Here is a 25,792-nt window from a genome sequence, read left to right as displayed (position 1 = left end):
TTTGCAATCTACGATTCGATTTGTCTAGTTCTCTTTGCAGGTGCTCTCTTTCTATCTTAGTACTCCTTATTTCCGCCAATTTAATCAGTTGTTCTAATGATTTCATTTTTTTCTCTATTCTTCTTTTTTCTACCGCATCGTATCTACCTCCCGAGTTTTCTTCGCACTCAAGCTTTTGTTTTAGATTCTCAACCTCCTTCTCAAGTGATCGATTTCTGCTTTTCTCAAAAATTTCTTTTTTTAATTTCTTTTCATACTTGTTCTTTATCTATGCCTCTAAATGTTCCGTTTCCTTTCTCTTCTGTTCTTCTAACTGTTTACTCTGCACATGCATCCTTCTTTGTATAGTTAGCTCTGCTTCTTGAAATATTTCACTTGTATAACAGGACCCGCCGTTATTAATGAGCATACGATCGATAATGTCATAAAATTCTACAACTTGATCTTTTTTAGTCTGTCCGGTGTCGTCGTTATTGAAAGCATTATAGCGATTATCACAATGTTGAAGAATTAATGTCAGTTCCTTTGGTACTTGTCTGACGTAATCACAGACGGACTGATTTTGTTTTGAAAGTTCGTCTTTCCTGGTGAACAGAATTATCATGTATCGCAACATTCCCTCACCGAAATGATTTACAAAATACCGGACTGTGTCTTGTTCTTCTTTCGTGAATCTACCAATACCAATAACTAGCACCATAGCGTGCGGTCCTGACGATGTCATTCCGATGCATTTAATTATTTCCGTGGTAACCTTTGCGTTCGCTATTCCAGTATCAAAAGGTCCGGGTGTATCAACAACTATTACTTTCTTTCCATTTTGAGTAGTCCCCCCCCCCCCCGTGTGCACTTGCTCGTTATGGAGGAAGCAGAAACCATGGATTTGAACTGTTCTTTACCAAGAAGAGAGTTTCCGGTGGCACTTTTACCAGATCCTGTTCTTCCAATTAGAACTATACGTATTTCATTACTAGCTTCAAAGTCTGTATGTTTTGAATCTAAAATTATTCAAATATTTAAAGTCAAATGTAAAGTCTTTTTACAGTTTAGTTATTTTAAACAGCAAAATAGTAAAAACCCAAAATAACTCGCCCAAACCAAGATGGCCGCATACCAAAATGGTGCCTTCCACCTGTTCCTGACCAACCACAGAAAATATTCAAATGCTCAACAATCGCCTGGCCTGCAGACACGAGCCGATTGGCGAGTGCTAAAAATATAGTCATGGTCGATAAATACTTTCAGTAGTAGTAGTTTAGTTATTATTGGAGAGTTGAGCAATTCACATATTATTATTAACCTAACCATATTACTTCTTCTATTAATGTAATTAACTGTTTTCGGTGAAATTGAATTCATTTATATATAAATAATGTATATAACGGGTAGTAAGGTCGTCGTATTGCTGAGGAGCGTACAGTACAATGAGTTTGTCATAGTTTGATTAAGTTGGTCATGGATTAGTTAGATTTCTCCCCAGAACGATTGCCTCAATTCATTTCAAATGAGCAAGTCAAAAGAAAATTACATGTTCGAATCTATTTTGTAAATCAAACGATCTTAATCAAAATTGTTTTAAGAAATAAACGGAAGGATAACCAAAATATTGAAATTGGAACTGTTTGGTTCAGCGATTGACATGGTTCATTTGTCTATAAATTCGTCATGGTTTTGATCAAATTTGTCATGGTTTAGATCTAAATCGAAACGTATTTGTTTCCCCTTGATATTGATAGTTTGTGTTTAAGAGGTGTATACAGTGTAATACTACGAGTTTTCGCATTGGCAATTTTACCATAAATGTATCTCCTTTTTATTATGTTTATTTGTAAGGCGCTCATGGAAGTGCTTTATAACTTGGTGATAGATAATAGAAGAACATACAGAGAATTTGTGATAATCAATTTGTAAAAGAATAATTACCTCCTTCTCCCTAGTTTCACTTGTATATCGGTGTTTTATTTACTATTTAAACAAACATGGCATTGTACGGGGCGCCGAATGGGACTCTTGTGGTTTTGTACACGAAATTCAATTTTGTACGGACAAAAGTGAGTTTTGTTCAACAAAAATGAGTTCAGTTTAACAAAATTTGTAGCATACTACAAATTTAAAATTTTGTCATTCAAAATTATCCTTCAGTGGACAAAAGTAACTTTTGTCATGACAAAATTCATTTTTGTAACACAGACTTTACTTTTGTTACCTAATTTGAAAATTGGGCGACAAAAGTCAATTTTGTATGTAAATTAGTTTAGTTTGGATTCTGTGAACTAATTTGCATACAAAACTGATATTTTGTCACAAAATTTAATTTTGTGTTTATTTTTGTGAAGACAAAATTGAGTTTTGTTAAACAGAAGTGAAAATTCAACACAAAAGTCAATGTTGTGCCACAAAAGTCATTTTTGTCACAAAAGACAATTTTGTGTCACAAAAGTCAATTTTGTCTACACAAAAATAAACACAAAATTGAATTTTGAAAATCGGGCTGTTATATTTGTGACTGTTTTGAATTAAGGAGATCAGGTATGAACACTGACACTAAGTCAAGTAAATAATTTGAGAATGAATACATATAATATACTAACAATGACCACTGCCCTTTCCTCGATCTCGATATCTATATCACTAACGGAAAGCTGAATACTAAAATTTATGATAAAAGGGATGATTTTTCATTTCCTATCGTTAATTATCCGTTTTTAGATGGTGACGTTCCCTTGTCACCATCTTACGGTGTTTATATATCTCAACTTGTACGATTCGCTCGTGTATGTAACAATGTTTTAGATTTTAACGAGAGAAATTTATGTATTACTGAAAAATTATTACACCAGGGTTTTCGATATCACAAACTAGTCAAAACATTTACTAAATTTTATCATCGGTATAAAGACATCATTCGTAAATATAGCTCAACATGCAGACTTCTTATACGTTCAGGTATTTCACATCCAATTTGTTATGGAAATATTCTTTATAAAGCACAAAGGTGTCAGTATTCACCTCAGAAACTTACAAAACCTTTGAATAGACTTATTAAGAAGGGATATAATTACGATATTGTTGTCAAGTCATTAAAGATTGCATATTTTGGCGTTAATATGGAGTCACTGATAAGGTCTTTGCGTCGGAACTAAACACATTTATTCTAAAAACAGTTGTTGGCATGACACGGGTTATGTTCTTCTCATATATGTTATGATGGTATGATACTAAACCCCTAACGGGAAGGATTGTGCCTGATGTTCATATGATGAAATCATAATCTTTCAGTCAGTTTAATTGAAGTCTGGAGCTGGCATGTCAGTTAACTGCTAGTAGTCTGTTGTTATTTATGTATTATTGTCATTTTGTTTATTTTCTTTGGTTACATCTTCTGACATCAGACTCGGACTTCTCTTGAACTGAATTTTAATGTGCGTATTGTTATGCGTTTACTTTTCTATATTGGTTAGAGGTATAGGGGGAGGGTTGAGATCTCACAAACATGTTTAACCCCGCCGCATTTTTGCGCCTGTCCCAAGTCAGGAGCCCTATGGCCTTTGTTAGTCTTGTATTATTTTAATTTTAGTTTCTTGTGTACAATTTGGAAATTAGTATGGCGTTCATTATCACTGAACTAGTATATATTTGTTTAGGGGCCAGCTGAAGGACGCCTCCGGGTGCGGGAATTTCTCGCTACATTGAAGACCTGTTGGTGACCTTCTGCTGTTGTTTTTTTATTTGGTCGGGTTGTTGTCTCTTTGACACATTCCCTTTTTTCCATTCTCAATTTTATCAATTTTGTCTACACAAAAATAAACACAAAATTGAATTTTGTGTTACAAAAATGAATTTATCTACAAAATTGAATTTTGTCTACAAAATAGATTACAAAATTGAGTTTTGTCTACAAAATTGATTACAAAATTCAATTTTGTTGATGAAATTCATTTTTGTGGCACAAAATTCAATTTTGTGTTTATTTTTGTGTAGACAAAATTGAGTTTTGTTAAACAGAAGTGAAAATTTAAAACAAAAGTCAATGTTGTGTTACAAAATTCAATGTTGTGTCACAAAAGTCAATTGTGTATGCAAATAAGTTTATATTTGCATACCTATTTGACAAAATTGAATTTTGTCTACAAACATGAATTTTGTAATGACAAAAAAGAATTTTGTCTACAAAAATTAATTTTGTCATCACAAAATTGAAGTTCTCATAAAACAAGTCTGTATCACATAGTTTTGTAAGACAAAAATGATTTTGTTATGACAGAATTTAATTTTGTACAAAACCACAAGAGTCCCATTCGACGCCCCGTACATTGACGGTATCTGTTCCCAAGTATTGAGATGTTTACAATAAACGGAAGATAACTCTAAAATATTTGACTTTTCAAAATTTTAGATTGTAATAACTAATGACATTTGTCCTTTTTACCTATTAAAAATATGCTTTTGTGAGTTGAGATTACATACTTAACGTATTGTATATATAAAAAGTACTATTGGTAGTTACACTTTTATTGTGCACAATTTATACACGTATCAATTCATATGAAATTGTCCCATGTGTGGCCAGCATATAAATATGACGATAGTCTTACAATAAAATAAAATAAACAAAATAAAAGTGAAGGGTTTTTAAATTATGTCGAAGCATTTCAAACTTACGTAACGGGGAACATTTCTCTTAATATTGCAAAAGATACATAAAGACCCACCAAGCCTCCTCGCTGATTACGATATAAAGCCAACCAGCTTGATATATTAAAAGCCAATAGATATAATTTAAAATTTCAAACTTTAAAATTCGAGATTAAAACCAAATTACCTGTTTTATATGTATTGCTACTCGTTTCCTTCTGTGTGTAGCTGCAACCGTTTTCCTTCAATGTCTTCCCTTTTAATCGTGTTGCAAGTTTTGCTATACAGAAAGTCGCCCTCATTTATAATTGTATGTACCGCTTGCACGTCCACTTGGACATTTTGCTGACTCCTAAAATAAAAACAATTTTCATAGCAATTAATAGTTAGATTATTCAGAGGCTAAATTCGTTTGTCCAAACGAAGACAAATTTTCGACAAATGGAGGTTTCCCCATTTGCTACCATACCAACCGTAGTACGAACTGAGAGCCGTCATAGAACTTTTGAAATTAATTCGTATATGCCCATTATGTCAATGTATTCTTTATTAATCTTTATTGAAAGTATTTGGATGATTTTTAGCTACAACTTAATATAACTTTCATCTAGATATGTAACCTATAATAATGCATAACAAACGATATTGTGTGTACTCGATTATGCTTTCAAAAGACCGTTCAAGTAACCATTGCAACGAACTGTTTGTAATAAGAATTATTTCCCCCTGAAATTGCACCGATAAAAATAAGCTAAACATGAAGCACATTCTTACTTTATCCTATGTTTGCCTGTTACATTGATATAAAAGTATAAAATGAAAAAAAAAAGTATATTATTTGGGTAGGCTTTTAGAAAGATAGATAAATAGATAGATAGATAGTTTATTAACGTCTCACCATTTATACACAATAAAATATTTACATATATCATAAAAACATCAATAGACGTTAATGTTATTCTTTAAAGAATTACGAAAATTAAAAAAAAAAAAAAAAAAGAGACAAAAAGTATTATTTCATCAAACAATAAAGGGCTTTATAAAACTATAGACTTAAATACGAAAACTTCACATTTTAAAAATTATCGATATACAAAACGTCTCCTTCTGTAGATAAAAGAGATTTGCAGGTTTTGGCACATTTCAGGGGCTGATCCAGGATTTTGGAAAGGGGTGGTGGTGGAATTTTTGGGACCTTTTTTACCCTAAAAAAATAAAATAAGTGTAAAATTCACTTTTTAAACGGTTTCTGACATGGGGCATGTATATTTTGTAGTTGCTGTAAAGTGTAAGGGTAGGACATTTTTTATGCTTTTTTCTCCCTATTAACTGTCTATCATAAAATGATAGTATGGTTTCAAAGCTATGAACTGATACATTTGATGTGAGGCTTGTCAGTAAAAAATAAACCTTGAAAATTCTCGTTTGTTGTTTGTTAAGTGACCATAACCCCTTTAGATTTTTTCTTGTAAACAAGATATACGCCGGGCTATTCGATGAAATTTACAATACGACCGACACCAGTTAAAACAGACGAACACGCAATTTTGTTCAAATGTTTGGTTGATATATTTCACCAAACAAAATGAAGGGAAGTGAGGGGTTCGGCACCTTGTTTCGCATAAACGCTTCACCGAAACATCTGTTCCCTTTTTCAAAAGTTTTATGTCGACATCTTCTTCTTCATTTTGTAAACCTTCAAGCATATCATCTACTAATTTTGTATTACCTGTAAATGAGTTTAGGATGGTTTTACGCTTGTGGGATGCACACAAGAACCATGTCATTTGGCCGACTGATGACATCAAATTCCGTATCTGGCGCACATCCTTGCAACTTTGCGTCACCACAAGGTTAAGGTTGTGCGACTTGCAGTGCACGAAGGGTGCATCTGGACATTGTTCACGTATGCGCTGTTGTGCACCTGATACATGTGTGACAACGTTGTTGACACTGGATTGTTTGAAACCGTGCAACAGGTTCTGTTGCTGAAACTGGCGAAGATGCCGAAACGAATGACAGTGACCGAAGACTGGTCCCCTGCCTATTGAACATAAATCCACTGGCGGAACTAACTCACAGACTGGTAGAACGAATACAAACGAAGACTTTCAGTATGGATTTTATTTTCACTTTAATGAACGGATGATGTCAGTTCAAAAGGCTGACTCCGACTGAAGAATTAACTTCAGTCGAAACATTATAAAGATGACAATGTTTACAGGTTGCCAAAGAATTAAGATTACATAATAATAAAGTTGACAAATTTTACAAACATAAGATTAACACTTTAAAGTAACAATAGACCGTAATTGAAAAACGGATTAATCTCATTGTTATCATACATGTCCTGGACAAGAACTGATAAAATAGACATTGAAAAGAATTATCTATGTACGACATTAACGGATTAAAATCATAATGAAATGAAATAGTTGTGTAACATAAATTAACACAAATCCCTTGCATGGTTTTTCTCACAGTTTTAGATAATAAAAGTTATATATATGAAATATCTTTAAGAATGCAAATCCAAGAACATTGTCTGTTGAATAAGAATGAAATTGTCTGAAAGATTTAAACAGGAACTGTAAATAATATAAGAAACAAGTCCAAATGTCCGAAATAAGAAATACATAAATTAGTCCGACTTTTTCCACGTTCACACATGTCCACTCATGACAGAGGCTCCATCGTACCCTTGTCCACGCAGTTTCTGCAATGGTAGTCCCCATTTGTCTAGGTTATTAACAATTGCATTAGCGATATGTTCAGCGTCAACTTCCTTAGGTTCATCAAATCCTAAAAAATCCTCTCTAACCTCATACGTGTCATTATCAACATATCTGATACAAAGCGATAGTTGCTCTGTCACGGAAACATCTGTAGTTTCATCGGCCATTATGGAATAAAAGCCAGATGCTTTACATTTTTGCACAATTCGTTCTCTTATTTCAAGTTCACAGCATTGTATCAATTCGTTCTGAATCTGTGGTGATAGGTATGTCATATATTTGTGTGCTGTTTCGAGATGATCTTTTAATACCGTATCAAATTTAGATTTCCAATTGATGAAAAATTGAAAGTTTCCGTCTTCCTGGTAAGCTATTTTATCCCAATTTCCCATTAATGCAATGTTCCTCTGCCCTAACACGATTATCACATCAATTATGGAAAGAGATTAGATTGGATTTTTTTCATTGTGTACTCATTTTGATCCTTTTCGGTAATGTCAAAGGATTTTACGTAGTTCATACGGTTATTTAGTTAAAAGGGGGGAAAACACTGAAAATCACACTTTGCCACACTTTTTCAATTTAGGGTATTTGATATTTCTATTTTCCAACAGAGATGAATGGAGTGATGCCCGTCTTTTGCATTATGTTCCTCGTTTTCGTCTCTTTAAAGAAAAAGAATTAAATGCATTAACCGTGTCCAAATCATTACTGTGTCCACCTTATTACTGTGTCCACACTCTTTGTTTCAACACTTGCCTAATTATTCCGCGATTTCACTGGCATCTTCTAGACTAAGTAATTATAAGTCGGATTATTTGCTTGCTTGTGACAATGGTGTTCTACAAGGAGAAAACTTCTTATTATTTTCTTTACTTTTGATTGACTAAAACAAATTCTTAGTGAGTAAAAATATTACTGGACTTAACTGAACTATACCAGAAGATCTGGAAAGAGAATTAGAAATATATCTTAATTTTTTTTATATATTGTGTCGAGTACTCGAAAACCAGTTCTGAAGAAGCTTTGTTCATTTATTTAAAAAAATATAAACACATGCGTTTGTCCTCCTGACGAAAGACTTTTGAAATCTCTCTCTCTTGTTTCGTATATATTGTAAAGTTATTATTGTTATCTCTTTACTGATGTCATACATCTATACTATTAAACGAGAAGACCTCATTGTATGTGTCGCTTCTCTTCCTTCCACAATAAATGCCTCTGTGTTCTTTAGGTAACATGCATAGTCGCATTTGTCATCCATTCTTATGTTTATTCAGATTGAGTTATTTTTGGAGAAAAACGACAAAATAGGTGTCAGACCACCAATTACTCCCTCCAATTTAGAACTTATTTTAAAAGTAGCCCTACTCTGCCACAAAATAGTGCTTTTGATGTCCTTGTTTACTTAAACTTACCAACAAGAAATGAAAGTTTTGGTGAAAGAGAAATATATCTAGACCATTTTCACCCAAAATTTAACTGTCTATGAGTTTGCATTTAAAATTGAGGATTAATGCGCTCCATAGTATACTAATTTAAGATTTCCAGAAAACCAGGGGTTATTTTTGGAGTACCTCTGTTTGAAGGTCAGTTGATGTGTTAGCTCCCTTACCAAAAAATAAGCCCTGCGGCAAACATTTGCCGCAAGTTTGCAGCAAAAATTGCCGCAAGCTTGCAGCAAACGTTTGCTGCAAACTTGCCGCAACCATTTTACCATGCAAATGAAGTTTGCTGCAAGCTTGCGGCAAACACGTCACAATTATGCAAATTAGATTTGCCGCAAGGTTGCGGCAATTGTTTGCTGCAAGCTTGCGGCAAATTTTTGTGGCAAACTTGCGGCAAACTTGCAGGAACTACACATATACCAATGTCATGTGTGTAGACACATTCAATTTATTCTCTTTCAAATTACACAGTAACATTTTAAAAAAGTCAATTCCTGTCTTTTTACAATCATTGAAAGAATTCTTGCAAACTCATGAGATGTGAGGAAATACATACATGCATTTGAGTTTTGAAAAAGGGACAGGAGTCATTCTCAAATGACATAATATACCTGTATTAAAAACTGAAAAAGGTAAAATCTCAAGATGTATTGAGTATAAAGCTAGGTATAACTGCAATACAGAATTTAACTTAATCTTAATAAACATAATCATGATGGTGCAGTACATCAGTAACAAATTCAAACATATAATAGCTTAACGTAAGTTTTTCAATCACACATACATGTATATATAGTTGCTTACTTAATTATGTATGATGATTACATTAATTATTTTATCAAAACATGCAGTTCCATGAATCATTTGTACTTACACAGTTACATATACTGATTATCCCATATTATTGAACCAAAATGTCTTCTTGATCTCTTATATGTGAAATGCATTTCCAAACACAACCAACATGACCTAGCCACAATTTCAAATTGTTAGCATCCAGGAAGTGCCAACTAGGCATGCCCAGTCAATATTGTGTAATTCCTGCAATGTTCTGGCAAACATATAGAATGGTCAAAGTGTTCTGCAATCTTGCGGCAAACATATTGAATGATCAAAGTTTTCTGCAATCTTGCGGCAAACATTCTTTCTTATTTTAAACTTTCTGGCAATCTTATGGCAAACATTGATGTTTCTGAAAACTTGCCGCAAGCTTGCAGCAATGTTTGCCGGAAGTTTGCAGCTAGCGGCAAACATCTGCAAACAATTTTTTCTGTGTTTCTGCAAACTTTTTGTTTGCCGCAAGCTTGCAGCAAGTCTGCTGCAAGTTTGCGGCAAACAATTCAGTTTCATAAGGGAGAAGGCTTTAAAGGTATGGTGAAAATTGGCATGTAGAAAGCTGATACATGTACAATTCAGGATATACCTGGTTTTTATGAAGTTAAACTTAAGGTAAAATTTTAGAAAGCTGTGTAAATTGCAAAATTTGGTTGAACAGATAGGGATTTTTAATTGGTGGTCAGACCACCAATTACTCCGTCCAATTTAGAACGTAAAAGTAGACCTACTCTGACACAAAATAGTGCTTTTGATGTCCTTGTTTACTTAAACTAACAAACAAATTTGCAGAAATGAAACTTTTGGTGAAAGATAAATATATCTAGATCATTTTGAGCCCAAATTTACTTGTCTATGAGTTTGCATTAAAACTTGAGGATTAATGCGCTCCATAGTATGCTAATTTTGGATTTCCAGAAAACCAGGTTTTTGGTTTGGAGTACCTTTAGGTAAAGGTCAGTTATTTTGTTAGAAGGCTTTAAAGGTATGCTGAAAATTGGCATGTAGAAAGCTTAAACATGTACAATTCAGGATATACCTGGTTTCTATGAAGTTAAACTTAAGGTAAAAATTTTAGAAAGCTGTGAAAATTGTAAAATTTGGTTGAACAGATAGGGATTTATAATTGGTGGTCTGACACCAATAGGTGTCCGCATATTGTTTCCGTTATCAGACTGACTTTTAGTCATAGATAAGACTTCCGGTTTTAAACATGCACAAGAACAACCAATCGTATGATAGATTACAAAAATGAAAAATAAATAAGCCAATCAGAGCGTTCTCCATATCATGGTTTTTAGATCGCAAGAACCACAACTATTATACCTCCTTAGAGACAATTATTTTTCGCGTTTATCCACATGTAAACTACGATTATACTTCTATAATATATAGAGACTCTCTGTATTCTGTCTACTTTTTTCTGAAATATTTACTATCTGAGGGGTCATACCAGTTGCATATATATTGAAATAAGTAAAACATGTGAAAACAAGAATGTGTCCATAGTATACGGATGCCACATCGGCACTGTCATTTACTATGTTAAGTGGACCGTGAAATGGGGTAAAATCTCTAATTTGGCATTAAAATTAGAAAGATCATATCATAGGGAACATATTTACTAAGTTTCGGGTTGGTTGGACCTAACTTCATCAAAAACTACATCGACAAACACCTGAAGCGGGACAAACGGACGGACGAACGAACGAAAGAACGGACGAACAGACTAGAAAACATAATTCCCATAAATGGGGCATACAAATTTATTGTTAGTGAAAGTAGTGATTTGGCCAAAATGAAAGTAGGCTAGAGATTAGAGGGAGGCAGTACTTATTCGGGACGTCGTGATCGGTTGTTTTCAACCTCGGGATTTCTGGATTGGTCCTAACGGGATGCGGGAATATATTTTTTTTAATTTCGGGATGCCGGGATATGAATTTTGTTAAAATATGCACCTCCGGATTTCATGTTTTTAAGCCCGGGATTTCGGGATCAAGGCCCCTCAGACCACCCCTCAAATGAGCGTTAGTCATTTATACGAGATCCAAATCCTAGCATTGACTTGTTAATAGGGCTCTCAAAAGGAAAAGCACTGATGGATTGTCCTAGAAGCACATTTTCTTAGAATAATAATGGTCTATAAGCAGTTTCATTTATTTCATGTTTGAAGCGGTGCAAATTTTTAATTTAATTTGACTTTTACCAAAAAATGCATTGTAGCAAAGGGGAAGAATAATTGTGGTATAAGGCCTGAAACACGAAAATAATTGAATTTAACAGGAGGAATCACATAACGGACTTTGGGAAAAAGGGAGAGGGCTTTTGATACCTTATATGAAATTATCCAGTCATAATATCCATAGTGTGGGAACGGAACTGTACGGTTTTCTAATAATTTGGTCATTCGGGAGACTGTCAAGCGGTGCTTCGACATTCGAAAAATAACAAGTTGCTTGATGGAAACTTTGACGAACTCTTATGTTCCTATATAACGTTTCTGCTTCAAGTTTTGATAGCTAAAACATTCTTTATGTAAATATGAACCAATAAAATAATAAGAAAGATATATGCATCGAAACGTTTTCCTTAGAACGGTGGAGCTCCGTGTAAAACAATCAAAATGGTCACACAACAGCGATAAAAAATGTCAAATAAATATCGAAAAATCAATGTTTGCTACCTGGATTTTCACATGTACCTTTTCTGATATATAATAGTCTTACCTGTCTGAAAGTTTCAAAGCCATTGTCTCAGTAGAAATCCAAATATATTCATTTTCTCCATGTCAGATATTTTTATTGACTGTACAATCGCTCGCAAGTTGACTGTAATATCACTCGGAGCCTTCCTGTACAATCACTCGGAGCTTTTCTTTTCATCGTTTGGCCAACTAGACTACTCCGAAAGGAGGGTAACCTACTTAACCTTCTTATGACTTCACGGTCCAGCTAGCAAGCAAGCTAGTCAATGCATTTTGCTGTAATATTTCTAGTGGCATATGACTAATTATAACTCTTAAGTAGATAATGCTAAACTTCTTCTGCCACATTCATGATCAGTTTATGTTTTCCATGATACTTTTGTCATCTAAATATTTATTAAAACTACTGCAATCCAATACAATATATGTCTGGTATGATTTTTCTCTCCTTTTTCTGTTACGATTTTTGGTATTGTTATCGATTTTTGTTTTAACCTAAATTACACACTCAAAAGTGTTAATGATCTTTGAACGTTTTATTTGAATGGCTGCAGCCTGCATTAGCGGATCTAGTATGCGGGGAGAGGGAGTTTTTGGTGGTTGAAGCCTATTTTTTTTCCGATTTTTATGGTGTTCCGTGGTTTGGATCCCCCTTTGTAGAAAGGCGGGATCCGCACCTGGTCTGATATCGTCAATGATAGTATGATGATCCGATTATTCATCTGATTTTTATAGTTTGGTCTTGTGCTGTGATAGTTTTGGGGAGAAATGAGTGCACACAAACATTTTTACCCTTGCCAAATTCTTTATGTACCGGTTTTAAGCCAAGAGCTCGTAGTTCAGTGGTTGTCGTTGGTTCGTGTCTGTCATATATGTTTTTCGTAAATTGTTTTATTATGAATTAGGCCGTCAGTTAAATTCGAAAGGTATTGATTCTTATTTTTCTTTTCTGGAATTTTTATAGCCGACTATAATTGCTTAAATCCATTTATTTTTTAACTTTGACAATCATATCATATCTCCTTATTTTTATGTTGAAAATATAAATGTGGTTTGATAAAATGTTGTTTTCCCTAAATAAAAACAACTGTTTCGTTCGTTTGTCGGATGATATAGTTGGGAATATTAAAAAGTTCCTGAATCGTTACATTGATATAAAAAAAAAGGTTGAAGAATTTTGTGTTTTCTCTGTCTTTCAGATAACAAGTCCTCTCCCATCCTTGATAAAATTTAATTTTACTGGAGCTTTTTCTACCAGTAGCTACATGTATAGCTTGTAATAAACAGACATCTCATTTGTAATTATACCACATCTTCTATTTTAATATCATGTTTATTGACATAAACGTGTCTTTTCTTGGGTCAGTGGTTAGCTACCACAATTCCACATTCGAATTCCTTGTTATACCAAATTAAAAAGTGTTAAGATACACCATAAGAGAGACTAAATTTCACGATAAAGCTTTGCTTTGAAATTTAGTTCATCCTATGGTGTATCTACACATATAGCCAATCACTTTTTTATTTGGTAAATGACATGTGTCAAAGTTCTCAACTGATATCACAGGAAAGAAAATAAGTTACAATGTAGTTTCTTGCTAAAAGTGTGAGGTATCTAACATACACCACATGACCATTTTCAATCTTCTGGTAAACCAATCAGAAGGTCGATATGGAACTGTGGTGTATGTGTCGATTCCCTCACACTTTTTCAAACAAACTATGGTACATATCAAGTTACAATATCCCGATCCTGTGCTGAAAAATTCTTTGCTGTATTGTTCAAATATGTATGTATTATTTTTCTAAAATTGCTGGTGAATAATATATAAAGTAAAATTCAAAATATGCCAATTAACTTTCCAGAGAATCTTTTCGGTATATATAAATATTTATTTTGTACGAGGATTATTTTCATTTTTATTTAAGATTAGATTCTTTACATATTTTATACTGTCCTTTTCTTTTTGTCTTGTATACTTATTCAGTGGTTGTTTGTTTATGTGTTACATATTTGTTTTTCGTTCATTTTTTGTACATAAATAAGCCGTTAGTTTTCCGAAGTCGTTTTCCATTGTTATTTCGGGACATTTTAAAGATGACTATGCGGTATGGGCTTAATTCATTGTTGACGACCGTACGGTGGCCTATAGTTGGTAATTTCTGTGTCATTTTGGTCTCTTGTGGAAAGTTGTCTCTTTGGCAATCATACCACATCTTCTTTTTTATGTGTAGTGTACACGTTTTGTTTTTGTCTCTGATATAGTCACCTTAATAGGGTTCCTTGATAGAATCTTGATTGTCAAAATGACTGGTTTTGTGCTTATTTTCACTTCAAATACCATAGATGAACAAATAGGACAGCAATACACAACCAATACAATGCATATGCAATGTATTTAATAAATTTGACCAAGCAATTCTACAGGAAAGCTCCAAGTGATTTACAGGAAGGCTCCGAGTGATATTACAGTCAACTTGCGAGCGATTGTACAGTCAATAAAAATATCCGACATGGAGAAAATGAATTGGATTTCTACTGGGACAATGGCTTTGAAACTTTCAGACAGGTAAGACTATATATCAGAAAGGTACATGTGAAAATCCAGGTAGCAAACAATGATTTTTCGATGTTCATTTGACATTTTTGATCGCTGTTGTGTGACCATTTTGATTGTTTTACACGGAGCTCCACCGTTTTAAGGAAAACGTTTTGATGCATATATCTTTCTTATTATTTTATTGGTTCATATTTACATAAAGAATGTTTTAGGTATCAAAACTTGAAGCAGAAACGTTATATAGGAACATAAGAGTTCGTCAAAGTTTCCATCAAGCAACTTGTTATTTTTCGAATGTCGGAGCACCGCTTGACAGTCTCCCGAATGACCAAAATATTAGAAAACCGTACAGTTCCGTTCCCACACTGTGATATCTTTTACAGAAATTTATCCTACAACAGTTTACAAGCTGTATATGCCCGCGATTTCGCGGGTGTGTTCTAGTTGACTTTATGAGAATAAAGATATAGATTTAGAGGCCATAATTATACCGGTATGTATGATCATTGATTAATTTGTTGATTGATTAATTATTATTTAATGCCACTTTCAACACTTTCGTGCTATTTCGTGGTGGTGAGTTTATATCGGTGGAGGAAGCCGAAGTTCCCAGAGAGACCACCCGACCTTCGTATGGAAAACTGATAATTCTGGTCAATTAAGATATGAGTTTTCCAGCTTTTGCTTTTATTCCTTAATTTCGCGTGCTTAGAAGGGAAGCAGCAAATATCAATTTGAAAGTCTTTAGATTTGACCCGGCCGGGGGTCGAACCCATGACCTCTCCCACTCTATGCGAACATGCTACCACGAATGCACCGACACATGCAGTAACCCGCAATATTAAAGGTTTTGTGGGAAGCCGCTCATTTTTTGGTGGGGGGAAGGGGTAACATTTTTGGTAAATGTTTGATTCCAAATTTCTTGAAAGAGATTTTATATTTTCAGAAGGGAAGCGAAATAGTTTGTTTCCATTCAAAATCAGGGGGAAATAAAAAAATAATGAAATTAAAAAAAAAATAACCATGTTCTTTTTTTTCTTTTTCTTAAAGTCCATCAAGGAAATACACGTGCTCCTACCCACACTACAGTCCGTGTCTAACAAATGATTAATATATAATGTACAGATCATCTGTCTAAGCTTTGGTTACAAGGATCTGACAACACTTCGTTTCACTTTCTGTCCTGGTTAATATTACATCAGCCAATGAAATTTCAGCCTTCATATTTTTTGAAGGTGTGGATCAATCCGACAAAACCAGAGAATCCCAATGATCTTGAATTGAGCGTTTTCAGATCGGCGTAAGCAAAGCTTGAACACACAATACCTGTAATCTAATCAGATTGGTGTCTAAATGAACTTAAACACTGCATTTATTTATTGTTTATTGAGACCTGTTGTTCTCTTACAGATAGAGAGTTGTGTTTTGAATTTTTCAAAGTGAAGATTTACAGCATCGGCTTTTAATATTTTGCGTTTATCCTGGAACTATAATAATAGATTTAAAAAAAAAAGTGCAATGTGTCTGAGTATCTATATATAGTAAAGGTCCTTTTTGAGCAATTTTGGCTCTTCAGAGTTTTGTTGTTTTATGGGCTATTATCTTGATAACATATCTATAGAGAAACCTTTTCTTGAAAACTGGTATAGACAAGAACAGATATAATGAGAGCAGTGAAGTACTGATCATCGGATGACCGCAAATTCTTCACAAGTTGTGGATGGTCACAAGCGCTTGTCTCAGAAAAAAATCATATCTGTACCTGAAAGTAATGTTAATGTACAGAGATATATATTTTTTCTGAGATAATTTCGTAGGTGGATGATGAATAAATGATCTGGAATTCTACCTCACCGTAATAACTATTATATTGTAGTGATACAAATTATATATTATTAATCTGTGATTTAAAAACAATATTTTTATGAGTATTCATTGAAGAAATAAATTTAAAACAAGCGATAAGGAATATTATTTTGTACTCTATAATGTCCGTATTTAAAAATCGGTTACCAGTCAAAAACGAAAGCTACGTAGGTAAAGGAAAAATCTCTTTGGTAACAATACATCGGAATGTGAAAATGAATAAATAAGTTATAGTTATGGTAATTTTCTTTCATTGGGGTGGGGATGTGTGAGGAAACAGTGGAATTTCTCTTAATTTGTTTTCATGTCTACACCTTTAAGAAGTTAAAAACAGTCAATAAATACCTTTTTTTTCAAAGACCTACAACTTTCAACCCCCCCCTCTTCCCCCCAAAAAAGCCACCACCTGACAATTACACACAAAGGTACATACACACATTTTCAATACTTTTGTACGTAATAACAAACATTCGTTATTAGCTTCAGATGAAAAAATTTCTGCTAGTGAAATTATTGAAAATAAGGATTCAGGTTTTAACAATTGAGGCGAGCGGTACGAGGCGTAAAAATTGATGCCTACGGATTTTGAAGACATCGCCATAACATTATACCGCAAATCTATAACTATATAAAATTGAATGCACCTTTCCATTAAAAAAAATGATGAAATTAAAGGCCCCTTTTATTTCTTCCTATGTCCCTTTTTTGGGTTACAAATGACTGGTCCCTTATATGAGCAATTACCCTATCAAAGTCTGATTTTTTTCCCATTCGTTTGTGTCTATCTTGAGAATTTATAAAGAGAAACTCGAACAGCTAAAATAATCAGCAAGGCAAAATTTACATTAATGTACATACTAGAAATTCGTGTATTAACTTCTTATAGAACTTTTTTTATGGTGTACATAGATAGACAAATACAATGCCCTCCCCTGCTAAAATGATGCATAGGGCATGAAATAAAAGAATTATTTCTTAAATTTGATAATTTTAACCGTATGTTCATTATTGCAGACTCCGTATGTCTCTATCATTTTAGATCAGTCGATTAAAACAAAACGTTGCAATTCATATATTTTAACATTTTTCCAACAGTATCAGATGTGATTTTTTACATTTTAAAACGAAGTGCTAACATGCCAAGGTATATCTCTTTTTAAATCTCAACCATTTTCCAAAAAAAACAGCTAAAAATTGAGCCTGATTAATTGTTACTCCGCAGAAGCAGATCTGAATCAGTTCTGACGTCACGTAGTGAGTAATCGCTTTAATCGTAATCATGTTCATTGACCATCAGGACACCATATAAAGATGTAAACCGAACCACACCCTATGATGTTACATTGTCATAATATAATGACCTTTATACCACATCATATAACGATGTTAGCACATAACATAAGGATACGTTCACATCATATAAAGAAGTTTGCACATACTATTAAGACATCTGTACACAATATGAGATAATTTGCACATCATATAAATCCATTTGCACATCAAGTAAGATAATTTGCACATCATATAATATAATTTGCACATCAGATAATGTCACATTACCATCATATAAAGGTGATTGCATATCGTATAAAGGAGATTGCACATCACATAATGCCGTTTCTAAATCAAATAATAAGAAAAGCATCACATAATATAAGGACTCAATCACATACCATAATGGAGCAGTCAGGATCCTACTTCGTCAAAAGTATCTCCCCATTACGCCAGGTCATTGTAGGGATGACGCGTTACCAATTTTGCTCTTGGAAACCGATAAATTTATCCACATTGCACCAGTACGATCCTTATATGTAAGTTGCATTTCAAAAGACAAATGTATCAATTCGCTAATGATCATCAGTTAATGATCTTGTCTGCATTGTTTCAACGTAAAACTATTGTCTGATCGGATGTCAGGTGGAATTTTCGAAAATTCATAAACATTTAAAAAAATTCTAATTAAATATTTCGTGGAAGGGCAGACTAGATTTTTTTAGTGGTTGATGACTTTAAACCCTAGTTATCACACACAAAAAAATATAATTTTTCGAAGATATGCATTTTCATCATCCAACTTGAAAGACTGTCGTCAAGTACGTTTAGTAAAAAAAATAGCTATTCGAACACACCTACTCTGTTTTTGTGATTCATTAGATAGGTATTTCACTTGACCCATATATTTCATCTTTTCGTACTGTGATTTCTTTAAGTTATAAAGTCAACCTGTAGCTTTGATATATAATATTGATAGAATCTGAAGCGAGACGATGTATGAAATATTCTTGCTTTGTACGATGTCAAGACAAAATATTCAACTCAAACACGCCCTAACATAAAGAGGTGCACTCGATTTTCTCTTTTCGATACTATTGTTACCTATTTTTGTAATTTTTTCTTGAGTCACATAATAGAAGGACAGACACGAAAATTACTGAACTATTAGATTGGTATGTTTTCCGTTTGTGGTAATTTTTTTAAAGAAATCGGTCGGAAGATATGCATTTTCTACATCCAACTTGAAAGATACCCATGTTGTCGACCTGATATTTAATTGTTCTGCTTAACTATGCACTAGATAAATTGAAAACTTATCCAAATGGTGTTTTTGAAATAAAACACTTCGTTATTGAGAAGAAAATTGTAATTTTGATTGTTTCTATTAACTTTTAAATTTTTTGTCACTACAGTAAACATGACAGTACACATTTATCGCCTTCTCTAACAAAGAGCTTCGATTCTTTTGTTCTATTTCAACCGGGTTTCCGACTGGGAGAAAGCACGTCATATAATGAATTGTGGACATGATATAAAGATGTTTGCACCTCATATAAATGTGTTTGGACAGCATATAAGGACAACTTCACATCATATAATGACAAGTGTACATCATTTAAGGACAAGTTCACATCACATAAGGGTAAAATGACATCAGATAATGTCAAATGAACATCATATAATGAGAAATGTCATAATAAGACAGTGTCGGCGTTCCATATAGTAACATAGTACATTCCATTGTCGGTCACCTGTGTCAAATCACATGCATATTGTTGTTGTATTTGAATCTTTCGGCCAATGAAATAGACGTTACAAGTTAATTTAATTGTTTGTGATACGCCAGAATGTTATCAATGAACTATCAAATGCTAAACTTGACTGCATTTCACTGTATACACCCGTTATTCTTTCATTTTTTATTTACAGCAGCATCGATATCAGATTATAAGATTACTAAGATTTTAATCATTTTTATCAGTAACAAATAAAACCAGCAAACATTTTCTTTATTCTGGTATGAATAAACTGTCAACACAGAGAAATGTATCGCCGTTTTGTTATTTTGATAATGCAAATGCTGAATTTAAAAAAAAGTAATAGTTTTAACTTTCTTGTGTACAATTTGGAGTTTAGTATGGCGTTCATTATCGCTGAACTAGTATATATATATTTGTTTAGGGGCCAGCTGAAGGATGCCCCCGGGTGCGGGAATTTCTCGCTGCATTGAAGACCTGTTGCATGATGACCTTCTGCTGTTGTCTGCTCTATGGTCGGATTGTTGTCTCTTTGGCACATTCCCCATTTCCATTCTCAATTTTATGCAAATATTCAAAGTCAATGAACCATGACTGACATAACATGGCTTAACAATCACCCTGATAATGAATTGTGCCATTGCTTATACAACTGCATACCAAATATCATTGACTTATGAATCATTCCCTTTAAACAAACTTGGCAATCGTACCACATCATCTTTTTTATATAAACACAAACGTTAACTTGTAAACTATGTAACAGTTTCAAATCAAACGAACCATGATGAGTGGTGGCGGCTATAAAATCTCCATAGAAACGAGACTAACTAATGCCAATTAATTTGCATATTATATCCACAAATTTGCATACCAATATCCACAAAGGTGCATGGTTCGATCCCTGATCCGGGGAGTAAACTTCAGGGACTGAATTTTCGGCTCTCCCTTGACACCATTTGCGAGTATGGTTTTGAGGAAACGATGATTGTCCGTCGGAAGGGGACAAAAAATGGCTGACCCGTGTTAAGAGAGAGAGAGAGAGAGAGAGAGAGAGAGAGAGACATCTCTTGCACGTAAAAGACAGCCTTGTAGACTTCAAAACGAGCAGGTCATGCCGCTACAAGGCAGCACTGGCATCCGCAAAGTGGAAAGGGATTAATATAAGTTGCAATAACTTGTTTCCCAATTCACTATAATAATTAAATATGTTTAAACAATATCTTTTACTTATCATTTAAACTGACCTAATCACAAACTTATACGTGTCAACTAAGCAAAATTTTCAAAGTGGGTGCGGAGCAAATTCAATAGACCATGATTGAATAGGCAGGGCGAAATAATCTCCGTGGATAAAAGATGTGCCAATGCTAATACAACTGCATATACCTAATATCATTGAACTACCACAAGTGGTTCCCCATAAACTGGACTTAACGAAGTTGCGGAGGGTATAATGTTTTTGACCCGTCCGTTCGTCCGTCAGTCCTGTTTCATGTCATCGCAACTCCTCTCAAACCACACAACAGAACTTCATGAAACCTCTATAGATAACAAGGACATACTATGAAGATGTGCATATCGACAGGAAATTACGATTCCATATTTTTTTCTAGTTCATGAAATTATTTGCTTTAATATACTACTAGTTGCAACAGTTTGTCATCGCATCTCTTCTGAAACCACACAACAGAATTTCATGAATCTTTGTAGATACTAAGGACATACTACGTAGATGTGCATATCGACAGGAAATTACGATTCAATTTTTTTTCTAGAAGTTAAGCCCCTCTGAACTTATTTGCGTCAATATACTACTGCAACAGTTTGTCATCGCATTTCCTCTGAAACCACATAACAGAATTTCACGAAACCTCTGTAGATACTAAGGACATACTACGTAGATGTGCATATCGACAGGAAATTATGATTCATTTTTTTCTAGATTTACGCCCCTTTGAACTTATTTGCTTCAATATACTTCTGCAACAGTTTGTCATCGCAACTCATCTGAAACCACACAACAGAATTCATGAAAACTTTGTAGATAATACGGACACACTACGTAGATGTTCATAGCGACAGGAAGTTATGATTCAATTTTTTTTCTTACCGTTATTTTATTTCCCCTGTGACAATGTGGGGACGTGGGGTATGTGAGCGCGCTCACTAAGGTTCTTTAATCACAAACTTATACCATTATTGATGTCGCCGCCGCCGCCTGAAACATCGTACATATGTCCTGCCTTTTGACTCTGTAAAGGCGAGTCAATAAAAACTGAAAGCGATTAAACTGTCTTTATCAATCTAATTGAAATGTTGATCTCTGATTACAAAACGAAAAGAAAAAGCAAGTTACATATTCGTCTTTATAGCAAACCGATCATTTGTAAATATTTGTAATGAATGAGAATATGTAACATATAAACAAACGACAACCACGGAATTACAAGTTCATGTCTTGGAACAGGAGTACACATACAGAATGTGGCGGAGTTAATCAAGTTAGCGGGATCCCAACCCTCCCCTAACCTGGAACAGTGGTATAACAGTACAACATAAGAACGAACTATAAAAATCAGTTGAAAAAGGCTTAACTCATCAAATGGATACAAATAAAAATAAATCTGTTCTAATTATCTAAGACTATGCACTACTAGCAATGATACATAAATGGTCAACAAGAAAACTGAAAATAACCCAATATAGTTTAACACTACATACAACCTATAAAAAAAATTATCCTACGAAATGATGTTGATTTAACAAAAACCTATAAAACAATTCTTTGAACAGCAATATGAAAAGCAAATTAGAATCCAAGGAAGCTTAAAAAATTCTTTCCAGCTTTAACAACGCCTGAACCTATTTTCTTGAAACCTCCAATAATATCAGACACAGCTCCAGCTTTTTCATCTTCTACATTATCCCTTTGTATTTCTCTGAGTTTGTCCGTATTCATTTGTACTTCATATTCTATATCCTTTATTTTAAACGCTCGCTCTGTTTCTCGATCTTTTGCATCTAACTCCTTTTGATGATTACGATTTATCTCATCCAGTTTTCTTTCTAACCGCTCCTTTTCTATTTTCTGTCCCGACATTTCAGACGAATTTACCTGTTGTTGTAATGTATCCAACCTTTTCTCCTGGTGTCGTCTCTCTTCAACGGCATCAGCTCCACCTGTCGTCATTCTCTGTAGCTTTTGATTCAATTCGTCTATCTCATTATCACATAACCGCTTTTCTTCTCCTAATTTCTTTTCCATTTTTTCCTTGGATTTCAGCTCCTCCTCGATCCTGCTTTTTTCGGACTTTTCTTTTTTTAATTTTTGTTCATACTTATATGTTATTTCCTTCTTTATCTGTTCTTTTTCCATGTTTTTCTTTTCTTCTAGCTGTTCACGCTGTTCACGCATCCTCCGTTGTATTGTACGTTCGGCTTCTTGATATATTTCATTGGTATAACAGGCTCCACCATTATTAACGAGCATACTTTCAACCATGTAAAAGAAGTCTGCAACCTGCTTTTCGTTTGAAGCAATGCCTTTCTCGTCGTTATTGAAAGCAATGCATCGATTTTCACACTGTTGAAGAATTGATTTCAGTTCTTTGGGAACACTTCGGACATATGAATTGAAGTCCTGACCTTGTTTTGAGAGTTCGTCTTTCCTGGTGAATAGAACTATCATATAACGCAACATTCCCTCTCCAAAATTATCGACAAAATGGCTGACCGTGTCTTGTTCTTCTTTCGTAAATCTACCAATACCAACAACTAGTACCATAGCGTGTGGACCTGGAGACGTCATCCCAATGCATTTAACTATTTCCTTGGTAACATTTTTGTTAGTCATTCCAGTATCAAAAAGTCCGGGTGTATCAATAACTACAATTTTCTTCCCATTTCGTATAGACTCTCCCCGCTTGCACTTGCTAGTTATTGAGGATGCAGAAACCATGGATTGGAACTTCTTTTTACCAGTAAGTGTATTTCCAGTGGCGCTTTTTCCAGATCCTGTTCTTCCAATTAGGACTATACGTATTTCATTACTTGCTTCAAAGTCTGTATGTCTTGAATCTAAAATGTTACAAATGATAAATTTATACTGTTTATCAATGTTATATAGTAAATTAAAAGCTAGATTTGACAATTATTTAGTTTAATAAATCAAAATATATGAAACTAAGTAACAAAATCTAAATATATGCTGACAGTTGAATAAAGACTTTCTGACCTATCACAAATACAGCTCATTTTAATTAATTTCATGATTTGATTTTAAGGAACATGTTAAAATAATGTTAACGCTACCAATTTTCGAGCGCATTAGGTATATGTAATATATGATTTTTTTTGTTCAATCATTAATGAAAGTGAAATAGTGAAATAATTTTTCGCTTTTTAGCAGCCAGTATGATTCAATTTTGTCAAAATAAGCGAAGAATCAATGACGTGCAAGTGAATAATTCGAATCTGTAATCATGTGCAGTTCAATTTAACCCCTTTGATATATATGGATAACACGCGAATTGTATGTGCAAAGTTATTTTAAGGACAAGAATGTCAACATTGAAAGTGAAACAAATGTATATCACTTGATTGACTGATTCGATCCACAAAAAATCATTTACTGCCTGAGAGGGGCCCGCTCCAGTCATGCCTCAGTGATTCCCTGATTTCAGCATTATGTTAGAAGATGTATCTACCATACCTCCTTGGCTAAATTGAATGTGATGTTATAGCTCAATAAAATGAAAATCATCATTTATATATACATTTATTCACTACCAATGATTTAGAAAGTCGTCTTTGAAGTTAATTGAACCACGACAAAAGTCACGGGAAAACTTAAACATCAATACACATTTCCATCCTACCAGTCGAATTTTCATAGATACAAAATACCTGCTTGATTAGTCCTGTTGTTTGTTTGTGTTTCTGTGTAGCTGAAACGGTTTCCTAATGCTATATCTGCGTTACTGTTTAAAGTGTCACAAGCTTCGCAACAATTAGAATGACCGTTATTCACCAAGGTGCACTGCTGACACGTCCAATCGGACAATGGGCTGATTTCTGAAATAAAGACAATCAAAATGATTTATTTTGTCCTGCGCGGAAATGTTCTATTTTTCTGATTTAGTCTTATTTGTAGATCGTGTCTTGCTTATCAATTTTTCTGATACAAATTCTTTCTATCTATTAATATTACTGTGACTTGACTGTTAGTATTGGTCTCCACCTATTGAAACTTATTTTAAATTCTGACCAAGTTGCAATTTGTTTTTAAAAAACCACGCTGTTTACCTGAAATTTGAACAAACTGCTGTAGAAAATCCACAGTCAAATCGTGAAAGTACAAGGTGATCAAATCAAGCATACTTAAAATCATATAAGTCGTTGGTTCCACTTTTATATTGTTGTTTCAAATTTTAAAATGCCTAAATAAATCATTGATACAATTTTTCTTTTCGGTAGAATCTCGCGCTTCCCCTGTTTCTCAGCCTTATACAAAAAAGTTTATATTTTTCTGACATTGACCTAATATTGTATATTTATCTTGCATCCCAGCTCCTTTGTTCTACCAAGGGTGACCTGAGCCGGATCCCCATTACCAGATCACCCCAGCCTGAGTTTCTTTGTTTTGCATGCTTCCCTTTGTTCTGTAACATTGGCGGGAATATCAAATTCACTATAAAACTAAGAATCATTTATACGGAAAAGACTATTTGTAGGTTAGACTATACTTAGTCATGTTTTATGAAGATTTAAGCCCAAGGCAAAGCCGAGGGCTTAAATTTTCATAAAACATGACCAAGTATTGTCTGACCAATTTAGATCATATTCACACTTTCGAGTGACCTTACAAAATGATCCTTTCCAATTGTAATATTCAAACCTAAATAAGAGTTCACTTTTTATAATGAACTAAATGTTAAACATAGGTAATCATCATTTCAATGGATGGAATGAAATA

The 25,792-nt window shown here is 33.9% G+C and overlaps 2 protein-coding genes across 2 annotated transcripts; both read right to left on the bottom strand.

Annotated features, from left to right (window-relative positions):
* Window positions 1-268: 268 nt before the first annotated feature.
* On the bottom strand, window positions 269-724 carry LOC134688024 (GTPase IMAP family member 4-like). Its single transcript, XM_063548490.1, has one exon. The coding sequence runs from the start codon at window positions 722-724 to the stop codon at window positions 269-271; it is 456 nt and encodes a 151-aa protein (XP_063404560.1).
* A 21,903-nt stretch (window positions 725-22,627) lies between these two features.
* On the bottom strand, window positions 22,628-25,526 carry LOC134688023 (GTPase IMAP family member 9-like). Its single transcript, XM_063548489.1, has 3 exons — window positions 25,439-25,526; window positions 24,724-24,891; window positions 22,628-23,895 (listed from the first exon to the last, which is right to left on the bottom strand). Exons 1-3 carry the CDS (start codon window positions 25,524-25,526, stop codon window positions 22,628-22,630), a joined length of 1,524 nt encoding a protein of 507 aa, XP_063404559.1.
* Window positions 25,527-25,792: the final 266 nt, after the last annotated feature.

This window comes from Mytilus trossulus, chromosome 10, assembly GCF_036588685.1.
Source record: "Mytilus trossulus isolate FHL-02 chromosome 10, PNRI_Mtr1.1.1.hap1, whole genome shotgun sequence".
Classification (NCBI taxonomy): Eukaryota; Metazoa; Mollusca; class Bivalvia; order Mytilida; family Mytilidae; genus Mytilus; species Mytilus trossulus.
This window is presented reverse-complemented; position numbering and strand designations above follow the sequence as displayed.

Coding starts and splice junctions, on each gene's coding strand:
- LOC134688024 (XM_063548490.1), bottom strand. CDS start 724: ATGACATCGTCAGGACCGCACGCTATGGTGCTAGTTATTGGTATTGGT.
- LOC134688023 (XM_063548489.1), bottom strand. CDS start 25,526: ATGATTCTTAGTTTTATAGTGAATTTGATATTCCCGCCAATGTTACAG. Junction 24,892..25,438: donor ACAAAGAAACTCAGGCTGGG/GTGATCTGGTAA, acceptor TCTTTATTTCAG/AAATCAGCCCATTGTCCGAT. Junction 23,896..24,723: donor CAACAGGACTAATCAAGCAG/GTATTTTGTATC, acceptor GTAACATTTTAG/ATTCAAGACATACAGACTTT.